Below are 20,385 nucleotides of genomic sequence, written 5' to 3' on the forward strand. Positions count from 1 at the left end.
GTTTCCGGTACGGTGGGAACGAGGAACGGGAACGGGGAACGAGAGTCGGGGGCTGGAAAAAATAGGGTACAGTGGGGGTATACATCTCTAGAACGATTTTTCTAAAGTGGAAACGTGATCCAATCAATTCCGGTACGATGAATCCGGTACGGTACCATGGAACGAGGAACGTGAATCTTTACGGATACGGATGTGGGGAGCAACTGGCTGGGAGGGGCCGAGGGAGTACTTATACAGGGAACTGGCTGGGCTGGGAGCAACTGGCTGCATCGTCGATTCATGAAGACTAAAGTACATCATCTCCTTCCCAATGGAAAATTTATTCGCAGCCTTGGAGTAATTGGAGAGCAGAACGAGGAGTTATTTAGGGGAGTGAAAAAGAACGGGGCGGAGAGTAAAACGAGGAGTTCGTGATTGATATGGCTGACCTTTTGCTTACTCGATCGATTCAAGAACCAAGACTGTCGAGTCGCCGAACCTGAATCGATGATCCGGCTGCGGAAACGCCGAATCCGCATCGAATCTTACCGAATCGACCCTCGTTCCCAAATCTGATTCCGGCTCGATGAATCCGGATCGATGGACGGCCCACCGTTCCCGTTTCCGGCTACTATGCTATAGCCTAAGAAAACACACTCAACAGACTGAGCGGTCAGTTTGGTGCGTTCCCGAGGGGCAAGAAGAACATAGCAAACACAACCAAACAAACGAAGCATCGAATAATCAAGAGAACGATCAAAGAGACGCTCGAAAGGAACATCACCCTGGAGAGCAGCGGACGGCTGAAGGTTGACGAGATAGGTGGAGGTGAATATAGCCTCGGCCCAAAAATGAGGTGGAAGAGAAGCGGCGATCATCAACGCACGAGCCGTCCCAAGAAGGTGGCGATGCTTTCGCTCAGCCACGCCATTCTGAGCATGAGCACCAGGACAAGAGAACTGAGGAAGAGTGCCCTGCTCAGCAAGAACACCACGCAACATCTTGGAAATATACTCGCCAGCGGAGTCAGCACGGAACATACGAATAGGCGAAGAGAACTGAGTGCGAACCATGGCAGCAAAACGCTTATAGATGGAAAGAACCTCGCTGCGAGAAGTCATAAAATAAAGCCAAGTGTAACGAGAGAAATCATCTATGAAAATAATATAGTATCGATGGCCCCCTTTCGAAGCGAAGGGAGCCGGACCCCATACATCAGAATGGACCAAATCAAAAGGGCGCTGAGAGACCGACTCACTAGTAGGGTAAGGTAACTGAATCTGTTTTCCTAGTCTACAACCCTGACACTCTAAAGAGACATCTCCTGAGACAGACCCCAGAAGACCTCGACGAACTAATGACGACAAGCGAGACCCACAAAGATGACCAAGTCGATGATGCCACTGCTGGAAGGAGCCGGTAGCTGAAGCGACAGAAGCGGATGGACTGGCGATAGTGGTGGCAGCAGAAGGAACATGAAGCCAATCTAGCTCCCAAAGACCCTAAGAGTCACGGCGGCGAGGGCCAGCCCCAACCAAAGTGTGCGTTCGACGATCCTGAACAGAACAGGAGTCAACGTCAAGGATGGCGCGACAACCAGAATCAGTAAGTTGACCGACAGAAAAAAGATTCATGGTAAGTCGAGGAACATGAGCAACATCAGGAACAGAGTAAGAAGGTGTGGTAAGATTGCCTCGACTAGCAACAGAAAGAGGAGTACCATCAGCAGTGAGTACATGAACAGGAAAATCAAGTGATTTAAGAGAGGACAAATTTGAAGAATGAGAAGACATATGAAAAGAAGCTCCGGAGTCCAGAATCCACGAGGATGTACCTGACTGTGTAGAGGGTGGTTGCTCAGTGCGGGAAGCATCAGTCACAGATCCTGCAGTACCCGTCGAAGGAGAACCTGAAGCGGCAAGCAGACGCTAAGTCGCAGAATATCCTGTTCAGTCAAGGCGGTGGCTGAAGATGTCGAAGTAGAAGAAGTCCCTGACGCTAATGATCGCGCCTTACACAGGTGTTTCTTCTTCTGGAAGCACTGAGACTCAACATGACCATCCATCTTGCAGTAGTCGCAGTGAGGACGAGACCGACCCTGGCCGCCCGTAGGAGTAGGCAAGAGCGGCGGAGCGCTCGAGTGGGAAGGAGTCGGTGCAGCAGGCATAGCAGAAACTCGAGTAGCGAGCACAGAGGGAACCTCAAGTAAACCAGCGCCACGGAGGCGAGTCTCCTCAGCACGGATCTCAGAAAGCGCCTCCATGAGGGGGATACGACCACAAGCAAACAACTGAGCGCGTCGGGGCTCAAACTCCTTACGGAGTCGAGACAAGAACTCGTAGACACGATGAAACTCCAAATCAGCCCGCACAGCCTGGCAACACTAACAAGTACGACAACCAGCAGTGCGGAGAGAATCAAGCTGACGCCAGATAGCAGAACTCTGTGCATAGAACTCATCAACAGTGGAGTCACCTTGCTGAAGAGCATGCTCCTGACGAACCACAGACAGGTATAAGGCATCACCAGAGGGCTGATAGCGCTGACGAAGCCGAGTCCACATCTCAAATACAGTAGAGAGGCCGAGAAACTCAGAGGCAAACTGAGGCAGAACACTAGCAGTCAAAACAGCTGCGGCACGAGCATCATCATCAAGCCACTGAGTGTAAGCAGATAGAGCTGCATGATAAGTCTGAAGTGCGTCCTTAGGTCTGAACCTGCTTATCATAAGAAAGAACGACAACGTCATCAGCCAGCTTAGCTGCATCCTTTGCAGCCTGATCAGCGTCGGCAGCAAGAACGGGTGGCATCGACGGAGTAGGAGGAACTGGACACGGCGGACTGGGGACCTCGCCAGAAAAAACGCCCCAAAGACGAAGGCCACGCATGTGAATGCGCATGAAGCCAACGAACTCAATGTAATTAGTGCCATCAAAAATCGCCGGACAACGAGGAACTGCGACATAGCCCGTAGATGCAGACATAGTACCTCTTTTTTTTTCTTTTTTTTTCTTTTTTTAACGGAAGCAGACGAAAAACTGAACAGCGAGCGCACAGCCGCACACGCGCGGCTAGCAGAAGCGGAGACCAAGTCCACGCGGGCGAGCAGCGGAGACCAAGTCCACGCGCGCGAGCAGCGGAGACCAAATCCAAGCGGGCGAAGACCACGTCCAGCACCAACGATGCAGCGAAGACCAAAACAGGTGGCGACTGAGGCGGGGGTCCCGATCGGGACCTTCTCTGCTCGATCTGGGCAGGGAAATCGATCAGGCCGAGCAATCAGGGGCGACGGCGGGAGTCTTCGATCGCGGCTCAGGCGGCGGCGGCCTCACGAGACAAAGGCGGACGAGGGCGGGTCGAGCAGATCGATCTGGGCGGCAGCAAAAGTCTCGATCGGGGGTGGGAGGGAGAAAAACCAGTAGCAGCCTGAGGATTTGGCCACCACGGAGAGTCAGCGCAGCCAAGGATGGAGGCGTCGCGACGGAGGTGGATCAACAACACGAGTTGCGCGTGCTATAAAATTAACCTAGCTCTAATACCATGATAGGAATATGCAACTTGTATTTCCAGGTGGCCATAGGCCGGTATATATACATGTACAAGTGTGGAATATATGCAGGAAACCCCTTATACAATAGGGTAAATACGAAAGGTTACATGGCTATATATATATATATAACTCTAACAGTGACAAGTGTCCGAACAAGTGATGTCGACACTGATGACTTCCCAATTAAGATAGGACTGCATCAGGGGTCAGCTTTGAGCCCTTATCTTTTTGCCTTGGTGATGGATGAGGTCACAAGGGATATACAAGGAGATATCCCATGGTGTATGCTCTTTGCGGATGATATGATGGTAGTTGACGATAGTCGGACAGGGTCAATAGGAAGTTAGAGTTATGGAGACAAACCTTGGAATCGAAAAGTTTTAGGCTTCGTAGAACTAAAACCAAGTACATGAGGTGTGAGTTCGATACTACTAGGCGCGAGGAGGAGGAGGTTAGCCTTGATGCGTAGGTGGTGCCTCAGAAAGACACATTTCGATATTTGGGGTCAATGCTGCAGAAGGATGGGGGTATTGATGAAGATGTGAACCATGGCATCAAAGCTGGATGGATGAAGTGGCGCCAAGCTTTTGGCATTCTCTATGACAAGAGAGTGCCACAGAAGCTAAAAGGCAAGTTCTACAGGACGGCGGTTCGCCCCGTAATGTTGTATGGCGCTGAGTGTTGGCCGACTAAAAGGCGGCATGTTCGATAGTTAGGTGTGGTGGAGATGCGCATGTTGAGATGGATGTGTGGCCACAAGAGGAAGGATCGAGTCCGGAATGATGACATACAAGATAGAGTTGGGGTAGCACCAATTGAAAAGAAGCTTGTCCAACATCGTCTGAGATGGTTTGGGCATATTCAGCTCAGGCCTCCAGAAGCTCCAGTGCATAGCGGACAGCTAAAGCGTGCGCATATGTCAAGAGAGGTCTTGGTAGACCGAATTTGACATGGGAGGAGTCCGTAAAGAGAGATCTGAAGGATTGGAGTATCACCAAAGATCTAGCTATGGACAGGGGTGCGTGGAAGCTTGCTATCCATGTGCCAGAACCATGAGTTGGTCGCGAGATTTTATGGGTTTCACCTCTAGCCTACCCCAACTTGTTTGGGACTAAAGGCTTTCTTCTTGTTGTTTTGTTGTTGTTGTTGTTGTTGTTGTTGTTGTTATGGGGTCTTTTTTTGCAAATGTTTCACCAATCCATCTTGCAGCCTACTCCCAACCCTCAGTTCCATGTCCAACAGGCAACAGCTCAAAAGCCATTGGTGTACGTTCTCCATGCAGGCCCCAAAGTACTTGATAGGCTGCAATAGGACTAAGCAGGATGAGCATAGGCAATATAGAGGTCTGCAGCACCCGGGGATGTTACAATCGTCGACACTACCCCGAGATCCACGGCGAGGCACGGGGAAAAGAGTTGGTCAAGAAATCTAACGGAACTTCTCGTCACCACTAAAAAGGGCCGTTTGTGTTGAAGTGTATATGTGGATTGTCTAGCCCTTTCCATAAGTTTGGACTTTTGGTTGTGTTGGCTAGTGCATGAAGTTTAACATGGTATCAGGGCCTAAGGTCTTGAGTTCAAGTCCTGGCTATCGCAATTTATCCAAAAATTGTTATCGCCCCCCTCTGTGTCCATATATAGGCCTCTTGAGCCGAGTCTATTCACGTGTTGACTTCCCGCGTCACACGTGAGAGGGGTGTTGTGTATATGTGGATTGCCTAGTCCTTTCCATAAGTTCAGACTTTTGGTTATGTTGGCTAGTGCATGAAGCTTAACACTTTGCATCATGTCGAACGTGACATCCTTCCATCGAGATCCTTCGGTTGGGGGAGTCATTTGTGTTAAATTATGATCCAAATTCTAACGTGTTGGACTAGACGTAGTACAAACGGTGTGGGCCGTTGTGTTGCGTTGCGTTGACGTCGACGCGTACGAGTACAACTCGTTTACTTGTCCTCTAAGGACTCCTATGTATGCCGAAAAAGGCTTTCACCTCACTTTATATATAAAGTATATAAAGCAACGATCATCAACAGCGGAGTACAAACGCACGCCACCACAACACACGCACACACCCAAGGTAGGATACAGGCGCTGAGCGCAGCAACACCACCCCCTGTCTACGAAGAGATGAAGCCGCATACGACAAACCGTGGACTCCAAAGCGGCGCCTTCAGGAAGTATACGACACCAGAGTGCCACCACAGCCTGACCTGAGGGTTAGAGTTTCCCCTGAAGCACCACGACAGGCAGTGAGAGCCACGACGACGCCATCAAGAAGGGAACAAGCTTCGCCGCCGCCGGTCTGTCCGAGGATGGAACAGGTTTTCACCCCAGCCAACACTCACCGCCACCGTATGCCACATCCCAGCTACCATGCCGCCCACACGGCCATGGCCACCGGGCAACACCAAGCCACGGGCTCTGCCAATGAGCACCGCACTACCACCACCAGGGCCGCTGCCCCGGCATCCAAGACCAAGACACCACCTCACCTGAGACACGTCGCTACCCCAACCAAAGAGACGAGCAGAAAGACCTTGCCTTTCGCACCCCTGGGCGGGCCCCAACTCAAAGACCCAATAAGCCGGCCAAAATTGGCCACCATCGCCCTGTCCTGCAGCACCGGGCGTGAGACAAGCGATGGACCGCAGTTGGGAGAGGACCAGCCGTTCGATGGGAGTAGTGCCCAGACGACGAGGAGATGAAGCGAAGGTCGAAACGGTCCGACCACAGACAAGCCGACACCGGAGAAGCCGGTCGTCGTGGGCAGAGCCACCGGGCCAACGTGTAGCCGCCACGCCACCGGGTGGAGCATGTCATTAATTCCAGTAATACATCCAATAAGGAAAATGTTGATGCACATGATGGTGAACACGTCGTTGATGATGAACATGTCACTACAAATCAACCTATTGTTCCACCCGGTTAAAATCTTGCACGTGACAGAGTTAGGCGGGGTATTGATAAACCTACAAGGTTAATTAAAGAGTGCAATATTGTTTCTTTTGCTTTATTTGTTGCAGATGAAATTGAAGGTAATGTCGAGCCTTCTTCATATTACGAGGCTATTATTTCTGAAGATAGTAATAAGTGGACGACTGCTATACATGATGAGATGGAATCACTTGAAAAGAATGGCACTTGGGATTTAGTAAAATTACCCAGAGAGAAGAAACCTATTCGTTGCAAGTGGGTTTTCAAAAGAAAAGAAAGTGTTTTTCTTAATGATGAGACAAGATATAAAGCAAGGTTAGTTGCTAAAGGTTATACTCAAATTCCAGATATTGACTATAATGAAGTCTTTTGTCCTGTTGTGAAGCATAGCTCTATTCGCACTTTACTCAGTATTGTTGCCATGCATGATTTTGAGCTTGAACAATTAGATGTTAAAACTGCATCCTTACATGGAGAATTAGAAAAGGATATTTATATGGAACAACCTGAAGGTTTGTTATTCCTGGAAAAGAAAAGCTTGTTTGTAAGTTAAAAAAATCTCTTTACGGATTGAAGCAATCCCCTAAACAGTGGTACAAGAGATTTGACACTTTAATGATCTCTCAAGGTTTCAAAAGGTCTAATTATGATAGTTGTGTTTATTTGAAAACTGTCAATGGTTCATCTATTTATTTGCTTCTTTATGTTGATGATATGTTAATCGCTGCAAAAAGCATGTCAGAGATTGATGAACTAAAGAAGCAATTGTGCAATGAATTTGAGATGAAGGATTTGGATGCAACAAAGAAAATATTTGGCACAAAAATATCCGGAAATAGACCGTCTGAAAAGGTATATCTAAGTTAGAAGGGATATATTGATAAAGTTCTTCGTCATTTTAATATGCATAATGCCAAGCCATTAACTATTCCGTTAGCTGCACACTTCAAATTATCATCAGCCTTATGTCCTAAGTCAGATGCCGATATTGAGTACATGTCTAGAGTTCCCTATTCAAGTGTAGTTAGTTCACTTATGTATGTCATGGTTTGTTCTCGTCCTGATTTATCATATGCATTGAGTGTTGTCAGTAGATACATGGTAATTCTGGAAAAGAGCATTGGAAAATAGTTCAGTGTATTTTCAGATACCTACGAGATACTTCTAATGCTTATTTACAATTTGGGAAAACTAGATATGGACTTGTTGGTTTTGTTGATTCTTATTTTGCTGGTGATTTGGACAAAAGAAGATCACTCACAGGTTATATTTTCACCATTGGTGGTTGTGTTGTGAGTTGGAGAGCAACTTTGTAGTCTATTCTGGCTTGTTCCACTACTGATGCCGAGTATATGGCTATTTCTAAGGCATGCAAAGAAGCTAATCTGGTTGAGAAGTTTGTATACGGAGCTTTGTGGAGATTCATCTTGCCCTAGCGTATTTTCTGACAATCAAAGTGCTATATGTCTTACAAAGAATCCAATGTACCATGAGAGAACGAAGCATATTGATGTCAGATTTTACTATATTCGAGATGTTATTGTTGAAGGTGATTTGAAGGTATGCAAGATAAGTACGCATCATAATCCTCCTGGTATGATGACAAAGTCAGTTCCTACCAATAAATTTGAGCTTTGCTCAGTCTTAGTTGGTATTTCTCACTAGTCCTATGGACTTTGACGCACAAGGTGTTTATGTTGATTTGGATGGAGTTATTGACTTCTTTTCGACTACTGGAGGGAATTTGGCTCAAGGTGGAGATTGTTAAATTATGATCCAAATTCTACCGTGTTGGACTAGACGTAGTACAAACGGTGTGGGGCGTTGCGTTGACATCGACGCGTACGAGTACAATTCGTTTACTTGTCCTCCAAGAACTTGTGTATTGCCCCTCATATATACCTCATGTAGTTGCACCTAAAGATGGCATGTCGTCTCAGTGCTTGTAATACTCCTCCATCAAAGTGATTGCGCCTTCATGCGTCCGTGGTTTTCTCCCGCAAGGGTTTCCACGTAAAAATCCGTGTCTCTCGTGTCTCGTTTATTCTCGTTTTATCTAACAGGTTGCACAACCCGAAACTAACTGGTCAAGAGAAACATCAACCCCGAATGGAATCCTAAGCTTTGAAAGACGGGAAGAGAGCAGACTTAAAACTCGCGAGGAGGTAAGAGAGGAAGTAGAATGGGATAAGGAATAAAAGAAGTCCTATTTAGATCCATCCAACACATTTTGCAAAATAGCACTAGACACAGCTGTAACTGTTAGCGAGGTTATCCTACAGGCCTTGCGGACCCTACTGCTCCGAAACCATTCGTTACGGAGCGGCTACGGGTTTCGGAACCTGGGCACTAATACCACTTGTAGCACCCCAGGATGTTACAAGGTCCATGAGATGATTAATCATCTTTATAGGCCAGCTAACTAATGTTTATAATTATGATTGGCTATCTGTAATCTGTCATGTAAGACATTTCTTTCTATAATCAAACTGAGTGCTGCTTCTAGAACCACCAAGAGAAGATGACCCCACTTATCAGAAAATTGCATAGACAATGAACTAATACTCATGCAGAGTTCAGTAAGGGCTGGAGATGGTGGTTAGAACATTCTATGTTGATGTTTGAATATGCTTTCAGCATCAGGTACATTAAATGATATGAGCATAAATATATTAGACAAACCAAAAAATTATAAAGCACTGCTGCAGCAGCTCACCATGGCAATTCTGGAAAGCAAAGACTTGTCGGTGTAGAAGAGGTATGTGAAACCCTCTCTGCCTGATCTTCCTACTCTTCCTCGCAACTGCGGTTGAAAAGAAAAGCAGCGAACTTGAGGTCCAGACCTCAGATTTCATACAACAATTTTTTTGCCAGAAAAAAAGGCAAAGTAAAACACTGAGAACTAAAACCACCTGATACAGCTGCGCGAGCCCAAATAGTTCTGCATACTGGACTATCATTGTGTTGGCATTTGGAATATCTATTCCACTTTCAATGATATGTGTGCATATAAGAATCTTTATTTCCCCACAAGAAAACTTTTCCATAGCAAGTTGTATATTCTTTGACACTTTCTGTGGGAAAAATATATAGCAATAAGATTGGTCAAGCACCATTCATCTATGCAACAAGAACATAAATAAGTATCGAAGTTCTAACATCAAATGTGTTAAAGAGCTATATTATGTTCCATGTATAGCCTGTATATTTTCCCCATTGTATGAGGGGTTTCCTGCATATTTACCACTTGTACCGGCGAATGGCCCCCAGGAAATACAAGTTGCATATTTCCTAACAAGATAGCCTAAACTTCATTAGTAGAAACTTGCACTTCGGCCTTTAACACAAAGCAGTGCACACAAATGTAGATAGTACTCAAGATATTATGTTGTAAATGCAGAATTCTTGCATTCTGAATCAGCTTAGCCAACTAACCTTTCCATGAGCAATAGCCATCGGTACATCTGGAAGAGAGTCCTTGAGAAATTGCAATACATCTTCTATGGCTGTTTGAATAAGAAATGAAACATGTTTACTGCATAGATACTTTAAAAGACCAAAGTGCATTGCTATACCAACTAGTTTAAATAAATGCGCCTCATCTCAGATTAGATCCGGTTAAAAAAGGGCAACCGTATTACGTGGACATGAGTCTACTGTATCAAGGAGCAGCAGCATGGGAGATCATGAGAGAGAATAGCAGCAGAGATGGTAACAAATGAATTGGATTATTGAAGAGTCCAACCGTATTTGAAAAGGTCTACCAGCCCCAATTGTATTAGGAGAGGTCAAAAACCTGAGCATGCTTTATATAAGGACATCATGTATCTGCTTTTGAGTCAAGATTCACGTTCAGTATAGGACAAGCATTCTATCGAGAGGGGCACAATTGAAATCCAAGAAAAGATCCTAGACCAAAGTTCTTATAAAATCCAATCAGCCAACTCAAATTTCTAGTATCTCTAAGCCCCACTACCACCGAAGATTTTCTTTCGGTACTACCGGGCCACTTAAGAGTTACTCCTCCATAGAGATCAAACCCATCCAGGGTGCCGGAACTACCACACCTTTTTTGTCTCGGTATTGCCGAGCCAATTCTGACTCAGGCATTCTCTGTTAGCTCTGGCACCTCCGGCCGTAACTTCTGAGTCCTCTCGCTTTGCTTCTCTATGTGGTCACAATATAGGTCCTGGACCTCCGTGAAAGTTTTGTCTGGTACCTCTGATATGTGACTTTGGCTTTTCTGCACAATTCTCATTTGAGGGTTGCTTTGTCTACTAAGGTACTACCGAGCAAACAGTTTTACCCAATACTTCTGAGCCAGTTTTATTCTCGCAGAAAAGATCCACCTTTTACTGATCGGAACCATAGCTCTATTTTCTGCCAGCAGTTCCAACTACTGTGTTTTATGTCATATTTAAACGTGTTCGGAAGTTTCGAAGATTTTCGTCTACTACTTACGGCTAGTTATCTTTTCAAGATAACGGGAAGATTTTAAATTATCTCTATTTATAGAACCCCATACCCCTCCGTGGAAGCAAGGAAGCAACCACCCCACTCCTCACTCCATCCAACTGCCACAAGAGATAGAGAGAGCTCCAAGGCAATAAAGAAGACGAGAAGACAAGTGTTGGGTGATTTCAAGAACACTTCTTGATTCTTGAGGCCAAAACCTACTCCCTTTCTTGAACCCTTCACCTCAATTTCATATCATTTTCACCACAATCATATCCTTTGTGAGAGAGATCCTATGGGTTCATGACAGATACTTTGATTGAAGATTTTTTGAGTAAGTACTACCAAGTGACTTTGCTTTGCTTGTTACTCTTGGAGGACATGCACCTCCTAAACGGTTAGGAGTCACTTGAGAGCCTTCGTCATCAATGTGTGAAGAACTCAAGAGTTTTTTAGGGCAAGGAGATCACCTACTTTGCGAAGATCCCCAAGTGATCCTAGAACTTTTAGTGAGGCTTGGGGCCCTTGGTGGGTGACACAACCGAAGATCCCCGAGTGATCCTAGAACCATTTGGTTTGAAGCCTCCATTAACGCAGGGTAGGAGAGCGCCAACTATCCGTACCACGGGAAAAACATCGTTGAGCCCCTTGTGTTTGCATCCTCTCAATCACCATTTACTTTCTTGCAAGGTACTCTATTCCACTGTCATACTCTTTAACTCGTTTGCTTCTTTAGTCACAAGGATCAACTAGAATTGTGGTTGCTCTAAGCAACGCCAGCTTGGTTAAAATTTGGAGTAGTGATTTTCGGAGAACTATTCACCCCCTCTATTCCTTAGCCCTTGATCTCAACAACTGGACGTCAAGGCCCACGGTGCGAGACATTGGAGTATATGGACCTCCATAGCTGGTTCAATGCAAACAGCATGGGGGAGAGCGGAACCCCCTATCACAGCCCCTTGTTGTGCCACACCAGCAGCACCGATTCTCCAATCAAAAACACCCGTGTGCTGACCGTGAAAAGGACAATGGAAACCAACTCGCGGAAGCAAGGTCCAAACCCTGCCCGACAAAGCACCTAAAGAGCAGTGCCCAGGATATGGAGCCGAATGCACGTCCAATTGGAGCACCACACAAGGCTCCTTAAGCCAGTGAAGGTTAGCATGTCGTCTGCTGAACCAACATGAAATTATCATGTATGCAGTGGTTCTTAAGGAACGCACATTGGTTCTCCTTAACCCAGGAAGCCAATCTCAGTGACAAGCTTGCAGCCAAGATCTTCACCACCAATTTGGCAAAGAGATGGGTGAGGCCAATGGGGCGGTAGTCCTTCGGAGTAGAGTCATCCGGCCGATTGGGCACAAACATCAACAAAGCTTCATTCAGACCCTGAAAGCCACGCCCATTAAGTGAATGCAACTTGGTGAAGGCGGCCATGACATTGCCTTTTGATGCGCCCCAACCTGTTTGGAGGAACTAGTCGTGAATCCGCCAGATTCAAGTGACGCACCACCTCCTCGGAGGAAGGGTCATCGAGATCATAAGTCCTCCAAATGGGTTCTCAGAGTCTAGGTCCAGTAAGAACACGCGTTATTCAGCCAAGCCAAGGAGCAGGTTGAAGTGATCCAAGGATGCCCATGGTGGTGCTCGTAGTTGTGCCCTAGAGCACAACCGGCAGATGGTGGGCCTTCAATGCTAAGCACGAGGCCCAACTCGGTGGATGAGGCATGGGTTGAGTGCAGCTCCCGATTCAGCTCATGGGCCGCAAATGGCTACAAGGCACGGTCTACAACCCACAGCGGGTTGTGGTCAAACAACTTGGTCAGCACTTTGCTGGGGGTGGCTGCCGCCACCAAGTCTTCCTCATGTCCTACAACAATTGTCTCTCATCCTACCGTGACCGTCCCGATTCAAAGACACCAAAAGGCATGTTGTCCTTCCCCTTGCAAAAAGTGCAACAGTCGCGATTTCGAATAGTTACGCATGTCAGCTAATGGGAGGGAGGACTAGGATATGGCACCCAGGCCCAAAGGCGTGCGGCCCGTGCAACCGCACAAGAGCCCAAGTTTCGTAGAGCTATTTAGATAGGCCTAGTTCAGCCCAGACACAAACCGGACACAGAGGCCCAATTGGGTCACAGGAAACCTGCCAGAAGCCAGCGACGGAAGTGCACATGGGCCATCTACAGGCTCACGCAGCCATCAACGCGCCCACGCATTGACGCAGAGGCACACAAGATCAATTGGTCTGATCGTGAGAACAGTGCGTTTCGCTTGTTGGCTTCTCGCCTCCTCCCGATTTCTCACATGCTTTTCCGCGCATTGTCGCCCACCTAGCCACTCCGTCGAAGCATCACGGGGCGCCAGCGCCGGCGTAGCCCACTCACCTGGATAGCTACAAAAAATGAATATGGCAAGGCAAGTAAACAATCTTCCTCAAGTGCTTATATTTATTGGCCAGGGTTTTGAATTTTTAAGAGTGTTACACTTGAAAGAATTTGATTAATGTGATTTTCCAATTTTGAGGAGTGATCCATATATGTCTACGTATGAGTCCTCTGCCTGGACGAGCGCATCTCTTCTTCTTCATCTGCGCAATTGCTGATTGATCTTGGCGTGACGAAGTGTCGTCTCCAGGCTGCTCACCCCTGCTTCCGTCCATCAACGAGTAGTTCAACATCCACCACTTCTATTTTTCTAGAGCAGTAGGGCCTATTTTAGAGTTTGGCACAGGTCCCCATATCTTTGTCGGCTCAGCCCTAGCACCTAATGTAGCTGCCTCGTGCCCCATGTTGGATCGGTCTGCGTCAGCTCGGTTTCCTTTATGCATCCCTTCTTTTCTTCTTTCCCCATTTGCTTTTGTTCAATTGTCCTTCCATCGATGAATGCAAGGAAACTTGAAAATTCCCTCATTCCGATAGATTATGGCAAGCACAATTCTTCATACAATATGATTAAATTATTCTATGCTATAAAATTATGATTCATGCACAACAAATGCAACATTCGTTCAAGCAAATGTTTAGAAGGTGTTTGGTCCCAACAGGTAACGCAAATGTAAACATAATGGAAAATGGAAAAGCACCAGGACTGTAAACGTAATCGACAAAAATCATAACTTGTTTGGTTCAAATGCTGTTACCGGAAGAGATCATGGACGATAGTTCGATTCATGTAGAGGAGCTGCTTATGTGAGAGCCTTGTTGTATCGTTTTCAGATTTACATTGGTTTCCTACCGGAATCAGTTTCGTATTGGGCTGGGATCTGATCCAGCGTGATGAGATTACTAGCCAACAAACCAAACAAGATTTAACGTTATTTGTTAACACTGTAATTAGACCGCGTTACAAATGTGTTAACCAAACACCTCCTTAAATACAATACACTAAAGAAACAAGTACTCCCTCTGTAATGAAATATAAGATCGTTTATATTTCTTTACAGAGGGAGTACAACTTCTGTGTAGGAGATACAATAATAAGCTCTTGTTTCCGATATAATGCTAATGATCCATGATGTTTCCTTCACTCATGATGTTTTGATCAGTGGGTATTTATGATATATTTTTTCCATGTTGAGTCATTGACTTCATATTGCCATGTAACTTACAGCAAAATTTCCATTATGCGAGTCATTGAAAAGGGTCTACGCTGTTGAAAATTTAGCTTGGCCTACTTTTATGAAAGCATCATCTGGTCGGCTGAATTCTGGAAACATATGTCAACTACTTTCCATAGTCACAAGCCACACATAAAAAAACACTAAACTAAAATTTTGGACTTATATATTCAGGTTCATGCATTATGAAGATTTATTGTAGTATCGTAAACAAAATGTCATATTTAGATAACGAAGATGTGACCTTTTATTCGAGGAACAACATAGAAAACTTGACCGCCACGCTTCAACTCCAATTTGATAGCTGATAGAGCACTTTCTCTACTAAATGCTGACACATAGGTCTTGACAGCGACTCTTTCCGGAGGTGGTGTAGACATTAAACTGAAAGCAAGCACACAGTTCTGTTAAGAACAGAAAAAGGAGTTCAAAAGTTGAACGTAACCGAAGTACAGAAGCTATGTGAACAAAAAGCCCACAAGAAAACTATCATCTCTTTTAAGAAGAGCAATAGTTCCCTTCCAACTGAAATGAGAAGGTGAAAACATGGCAAGCACTGCAATAAAATCGTACCTTGCATCACGGAAACCGGTTAAAGCAAGATACAGAGTTCGTGGAATGGGTGTTGCGGACAGGGTAAGAACATCAATAGAAGCTTTGAATGATGCAATCTTCTCCTTTTGTTGTACACCGAACTTCTGTTGGAGAAGATGGAGTTTGTGAGGTGTGCATATAAAAATAGGCAGAGTTTGCTTCAAAGATATTATATCTTCTGATCTTTTTAATACATTACTGAAGACAGAGCTCTCTCTTGCTATATACCCTAAAAAGAGAACATTTTTATGTTACTAGTGCCCAAATTATAACCATCAAACTAATGTGTATCATTGGCAGACTAGACCAGCAAACGCACAAAAATGATGTCAAATGAATACAGGGCAAGGATATGCTATCACCGTGAGAGAGACATTACGATTTATAGAGTACCTGTTCCTCATCCACCACTAGGAGACCAAGATTGTTATAGGCCATCCGTTCTGTAAGAAGAGCATGAGTTCCAACAATTATTTGCAAATGCCCATTCGTAATTTTGGTTATTAGCTCATCCTTTTCATCCTTGCTCTGCAAGGAAGACACATACCAAGCCATGCAAATGATAGCCAATCCCTTCAGCAAACGAATGTACTTGGCATTGTATAATACGCGTTACCAAAATTAACCGTGATTTGAGTTAAACAGTCAGTGAAATATGAAAAGTGGAAACGAGATGGCGCTGCCACAGATTGCATAACGCAGTATAGATTATATAAACATTATTTAGTATAGCTACAACACAACCCACATATACAAATTAGAGTATTACAACGAAACCAGAGTGGAATGCTTTCTAGGGTCAAGATGAATTACACAAACTAAATAATTACTAAAATTATAGTTCAGAAACATAAACAAAGAAAGATAATTTTACATGATGAGTTGTATTATGGGTTAAACTCAATTTGTTTCGTGGCATACCTGAGCACCGCTGAATATGGCGACCTTTATGTCAGGATAGTTGGAGAAACGCTCAGACATTACGTCATAGTGTTGATTGGCTAGTATTACAGTTGGTGCGAGAACCATAGCTTGATATCCTGTAGATACAACGATGAATATAGCACGCATTGCAACTTCCGTTTTACCAAACCCGACATCTCCACAGATCAATCTGTCCATTGGTGTTTCCCTTTCAGTCAGATCATTCTCAATATCTATGAAAGCCTGTCATTAGAATGAACAATGTTAAAAAAGCTCTTTTTAAGATTATTCAATAACAGTGTAAGTAGATAAGAAAAGAAACCCCAGGCATGGTAAGAAGTTTAAAGAAGGTGAGAAGCAAAAGAAAAAACTGGCAATGACTGGAAATAAATAGTAATCAGTAATGTGCCGAAGGTTATGTATATCTGACATGGATTTCTACACAAGTCAACCAAGATCATTCAACAACCTTACGTTTATTGTGTCAGAACAGACACGCAAAATCTAAAAGTTGTCCACACTACAGCGTAATGGAAATCTGTTACTCACAACAAGTATCATATACAGGAAATGAATAGGTAATTTCAAATTTCTGAAGCAAGTATAAACTGTAAAAAGATCTGAATTTAAGCTTCCAAGCTGATGTCAAGTAACCCAAACAAAGTGTTTCTGACCTCAGAAGCAATCAAACTATCATTGCCTTATGTTTCACCCTTGATGTAAACAAACAACAGGCAAACATATGGTCGCCAACCATATCCATGAAAGATTAACAATTTTATCAAGAATATTAACTGCATGAAGAAAAGAACACAGCTTTTAGTTGAGAGCAAACCTGGTTTTGATCTGGGGTAGGCTCGTAAGGAAATTCAGAAGCAAACTGATCCATCGCCTCAGGCTTTCGGTACGGCGGCCTTCTCTGCCTCATCCTTTGTAAATATAACTCCATCAAGTTGACCACCATCTTCTGAACAGCAAGCTTTCCTTTCAGCCTCCTCTTCTCCCATGTAGAAGGATCATTCAGCTTGCTTAGATTCCTTGGCCTCTTTTTCTCATGAGGACTGCATAAAAGTTCAAACTGGATAAATGGTCAACGTGCATTTTTGTTTTCCATCAAACTCAAGTGACCATCCCACAACATAGCACGTAAATCAAAATTTAAGCACAGATACCAGGTAGCTAAAGAAGAGGTGCAAACTAGGTCTAGTGCTAAAAAGATGCAAATTCATGCAACTACTTGGATCAGGAATCACATTCTTTTAAATTGGCATCAAACTTGAAAACCGGGAAATATGGCGTGCACCTCACAAAAACTTGGCAATTGTAAGTTTGGAACCAATCCCAGTCACATGGCTAACCACCAGCATTTTGCAATGTGGCAATGACATAGTTTTGTTTACTTTAATACTTAAAATAGCATTTGCTCAGACACGTCTGGACAAGCATATTGATCCAACAATTCCAGTCCTACATACAATCTATATACCTATAGTAAAAGGAGTGAGTTGTGCAGATCCAACAAATCTCAACTGTTCAACAGCATATATTCAAAGGTCCACGTCACTCCGGCGTTAAACAAGTTTAGTACTTCCTCTGTTCACTTTTATAAGTCATTTAGGACAGCTGGAATTGAACTGTTTTAAGTTTTGTCTTAAATGTCTAAAAGGTCTTACAAAGGTGAACAGGGGAGTACTAAACACATTTAGCACCCTCTCCTAATTAATATAATGCCTAATATCAATGTCAGCATTAACCACATAATTATATCCTACCTAATATTAACATACAATTTATATCTTGCCTAATATTAATGTGCAATACAATTAATATCTTGCCGAATATTATCGCGCATTGCACATACACAATTTAGTTAGAAGAGACGCTACAGACAAGAGGAGAAGAAGTTTCAAAAAAGAGACAGAGAGAGAGAGGTGAGCAGGTTAACCGCGGAGGTATACAGGTTGTATCGGTAGAGCATGCGTGCTGCCTGGTCGACTGCAAGCTTCGCCATGGCGTCCGCATACTGAATGAACACGTAGTCCTCTCCGTCCTCTCCGCTTATACAGACGAACTTGCCGACGCCGACTTTCTTGTGAACGACGTACTCGCCGGGCTCCAGCTCACGCGGGTCCACACGGTGCCCCAAAGAGCTCCTGGCCGCCATCCCCTTCCTCCTTCCGCCACCCTCCTCCTCGTCCTCCCCGTTGCTTCCGACGTCTCTCTCGTATTCCGGTTCGGCCGCGTGCCGGCGGAGCTGGCGGAGGCCGAGGCGCTGCTGCTCGCGGATCATGTGGAGGTAGGCCTCCGCCTGGGCGGGGTCCATGGGAGATGTGGCAGCGGAAGAGACACCGCGGCGGCGGACGAGCGCGCGGAGACGGTTATTGAGCTGCGAGATGTCGTCGGGGGGCACGGCGGCCGTCACCGTGGCAATGGCCACGACCGGGGAAGCGAGGCGGAGGCGGCGAACAGGGAGGCGGAGGCGGAGCTGGGGGGATAGGGTCGGTGGTCGGTGAAGGAAGTGACGGTGGGTATTTGGTGGTGGAGCACGAGGGATGAGGGTGGCCATGGATGTGGCGTGGAGGCGAGGGTTAGAAACAGCACGGGAGCGGCATGGTTTTAAGCCGCCCAAACGCGTCTTAAAAATCCAACTCAGATGACACTCTTAAACGGACCTCAAACACCTAAGCTGATCAGCCCGTATCCAATTCAAGAATGGATATAAAGCGCCATCTCAAACACCTAAGGTGATCGGCCCGTATCCAATCCAAGGACGGATATGAGGCGCCACCTCAAACACCTAAGGTGATCGGCCCGTATCCAATCCAAGAACGGATATGGAGCGGCAGGGCGCTTCCGCCACATGAGACCCGACAGCCCTATCAAACCACAATTTGCACCAAACCCTTCCTCCTTCTCCCGCCGCCCTCCTACCTTTCTCGTGCCTGAGCCCTTGCCGTCTGACAGTGACCTAGGATGGGCCCACTAGTCAGTCTCTGATGCACCTGTGTGTGCACTACACCTGTGTGTGCACTACACCGGGTGCACGTAGTGAATTGTTGCTATTTTCGTAATATTTCGTAATAAAAATAAATCAGGAAATTACAAAAAATTGTTTAAAGTTCAAAAATTAATAGAAAATAAACATAAAATAGATGAAAATAATTTATATAAGAAATATGATCAGGAAAATGTGACCAATCCGAATATGCTATCCACTCATCTGTCACATGCCTCTAACATGACGAATATGGATCCTTCCCCTCTGTTTCATCTGTCTGATAACTGTCGAAAACCGGGAAAACATTCCTAGATTTTTCCTGCTTCGTCTATAACGTGTAGCACTACGTTAGGTCACCCCTAGCACTACATATTGCCATGTCATGCATCGTGATGTATTTGTTTGCTTTTATATTTATTGTTTATTTCCCCTCTTCTCTCCGGTCGACCCTCAAACTGACGCTGCTCTAGAGTACGACTGCGCCACTGACGTTTAGCCCCTTGCAGCAGAGTTTCCAGGCAAGCAAAACCCTCCTTGATCATTCATATATCGCCCATTTCCTTCTCTCTTATGCTTGCATTAGAATTTGGTACTATATTTGATTGATCCTATTATGATTATAGCCTGATTTTGTAACCTGCTATTGTTACCTACCTGCTTATCCTATATGCTTAGTATATGTTGGTTAGTGATCCACCAGTGACCCCTCACCTTATCCCTGTTGCCCCCGCTTTATGATCGATGACTCGATCAACGTGATCGACGTTCAGAGCCCGACACATCACCTCACACCCCTTTAGTTGCACGACTCTGCAGAGCTACCACCGAGTGTCGAGGGTGATACCTCGTATAGCACTTCTGATAAGATCTCTATGATGTAGCTAATCGGTCATGGTATACGAAGGGTGATTCCCCCTTCACCACTCCCAATAACGACTCTGTCGTGCAACACCTCAAGTGTGAAAGGGTGGCTCTGTCGTGCAACTAAAGGGGTGTGAGGTGATGTGTCGGGCTCTGAACGTCGATCACGTTGATCGGGTCATCGATCATAAAGCGGGGGCAACAGGGATAAGGTGAGGGGTCACTGGTGGATCACTAACCAACATATACTAAGCATATAGGATAAGCAGGTAGGTAACAATAGCAGGTTACAAAATCAGTTTATAATCATAATAGGATCAATCAAATATAGTACCAAATTCTAATGCAAGCATAAGAGAGAAGGAAATGGGCGATATATGAATGATCAAGGAAGGTTTTGCTTGCTTGGAAACTCTGCTGCAAGGGGCTAAACGTCAGTGGCACAGTCGTACTCTAGAGCAGCGTCAGTC

General features: G+C 45.2%; 1 protein-coding gene across 9 annotated transcripts in view; it reads right to left on the bottom strand.

Annotated features, from left to right (window-relative positions):
• LOC125551464 (DEAD/DEAH box helicase) overlaps positions 1-18,677 on the bottom strand; it is a 51,529-nt gene extending 32,852 nt beyond the window's left edge. For all 9 annotated transcript variants that reach the window (XM_048714716.1, XM_048714715.2, XM_048714714.2 and 6 more), the window contains exons 1-9: positions 18,015-18,677; positions 16,892-17,117; positions 16,054-16,299; positions 15,526-15,660; positions 15,112-15,236; positions 14,783-14,922; positions 9,901-9,971; positions 9,378-9,539; positions 9,182-9,268 (exon numbers count right to left, since the gene is read on the bottom strand). In XM_048714716.1, coding sequence (XP_048570673.1) covers positions 9,182-9,268; positions 9,378-9,539; positions 9,901-9,971; positions 14,783-14,922; positions 15,112-15,236; positions 15,526-15,660; positions 16,054-16,299; positions 16,892-17,117; positions 18,015-18,622 — 1,800 coding nt within the window. In that variant the 5' untranslated portion in view covers positions 18,623-18,677. The remainder of the gene's footprint in view (positions 1-9,181; positions 9,269-9,377; positions 9,540-9,900; positions 9,972-14,782; positions 14,923-15,111; positions 15,237-15,525; positions 15,661-16,053; positions 16,300-16,891; positions 17,118-18,014) is intronic.
• Positions 18,678-20,385: the final 1,708 nt, after the last annotated feature.

The sequence above is a fragment of the Triticum urartu genome, chromosome 4A, assembly GCF_056163025.1.
Source record: "Triticum urartu cultivar PI428250 chromosome 4A, HENAU_Tu73, whole genome shotgun sequence".
In the NCBI taxonomy this organism is placed as follows: Eukaryota; Viridiplantae; Streptophyta; class Magnoliopsida; order Poales; family Poaceae; genus Triticum; species Triticum urartu.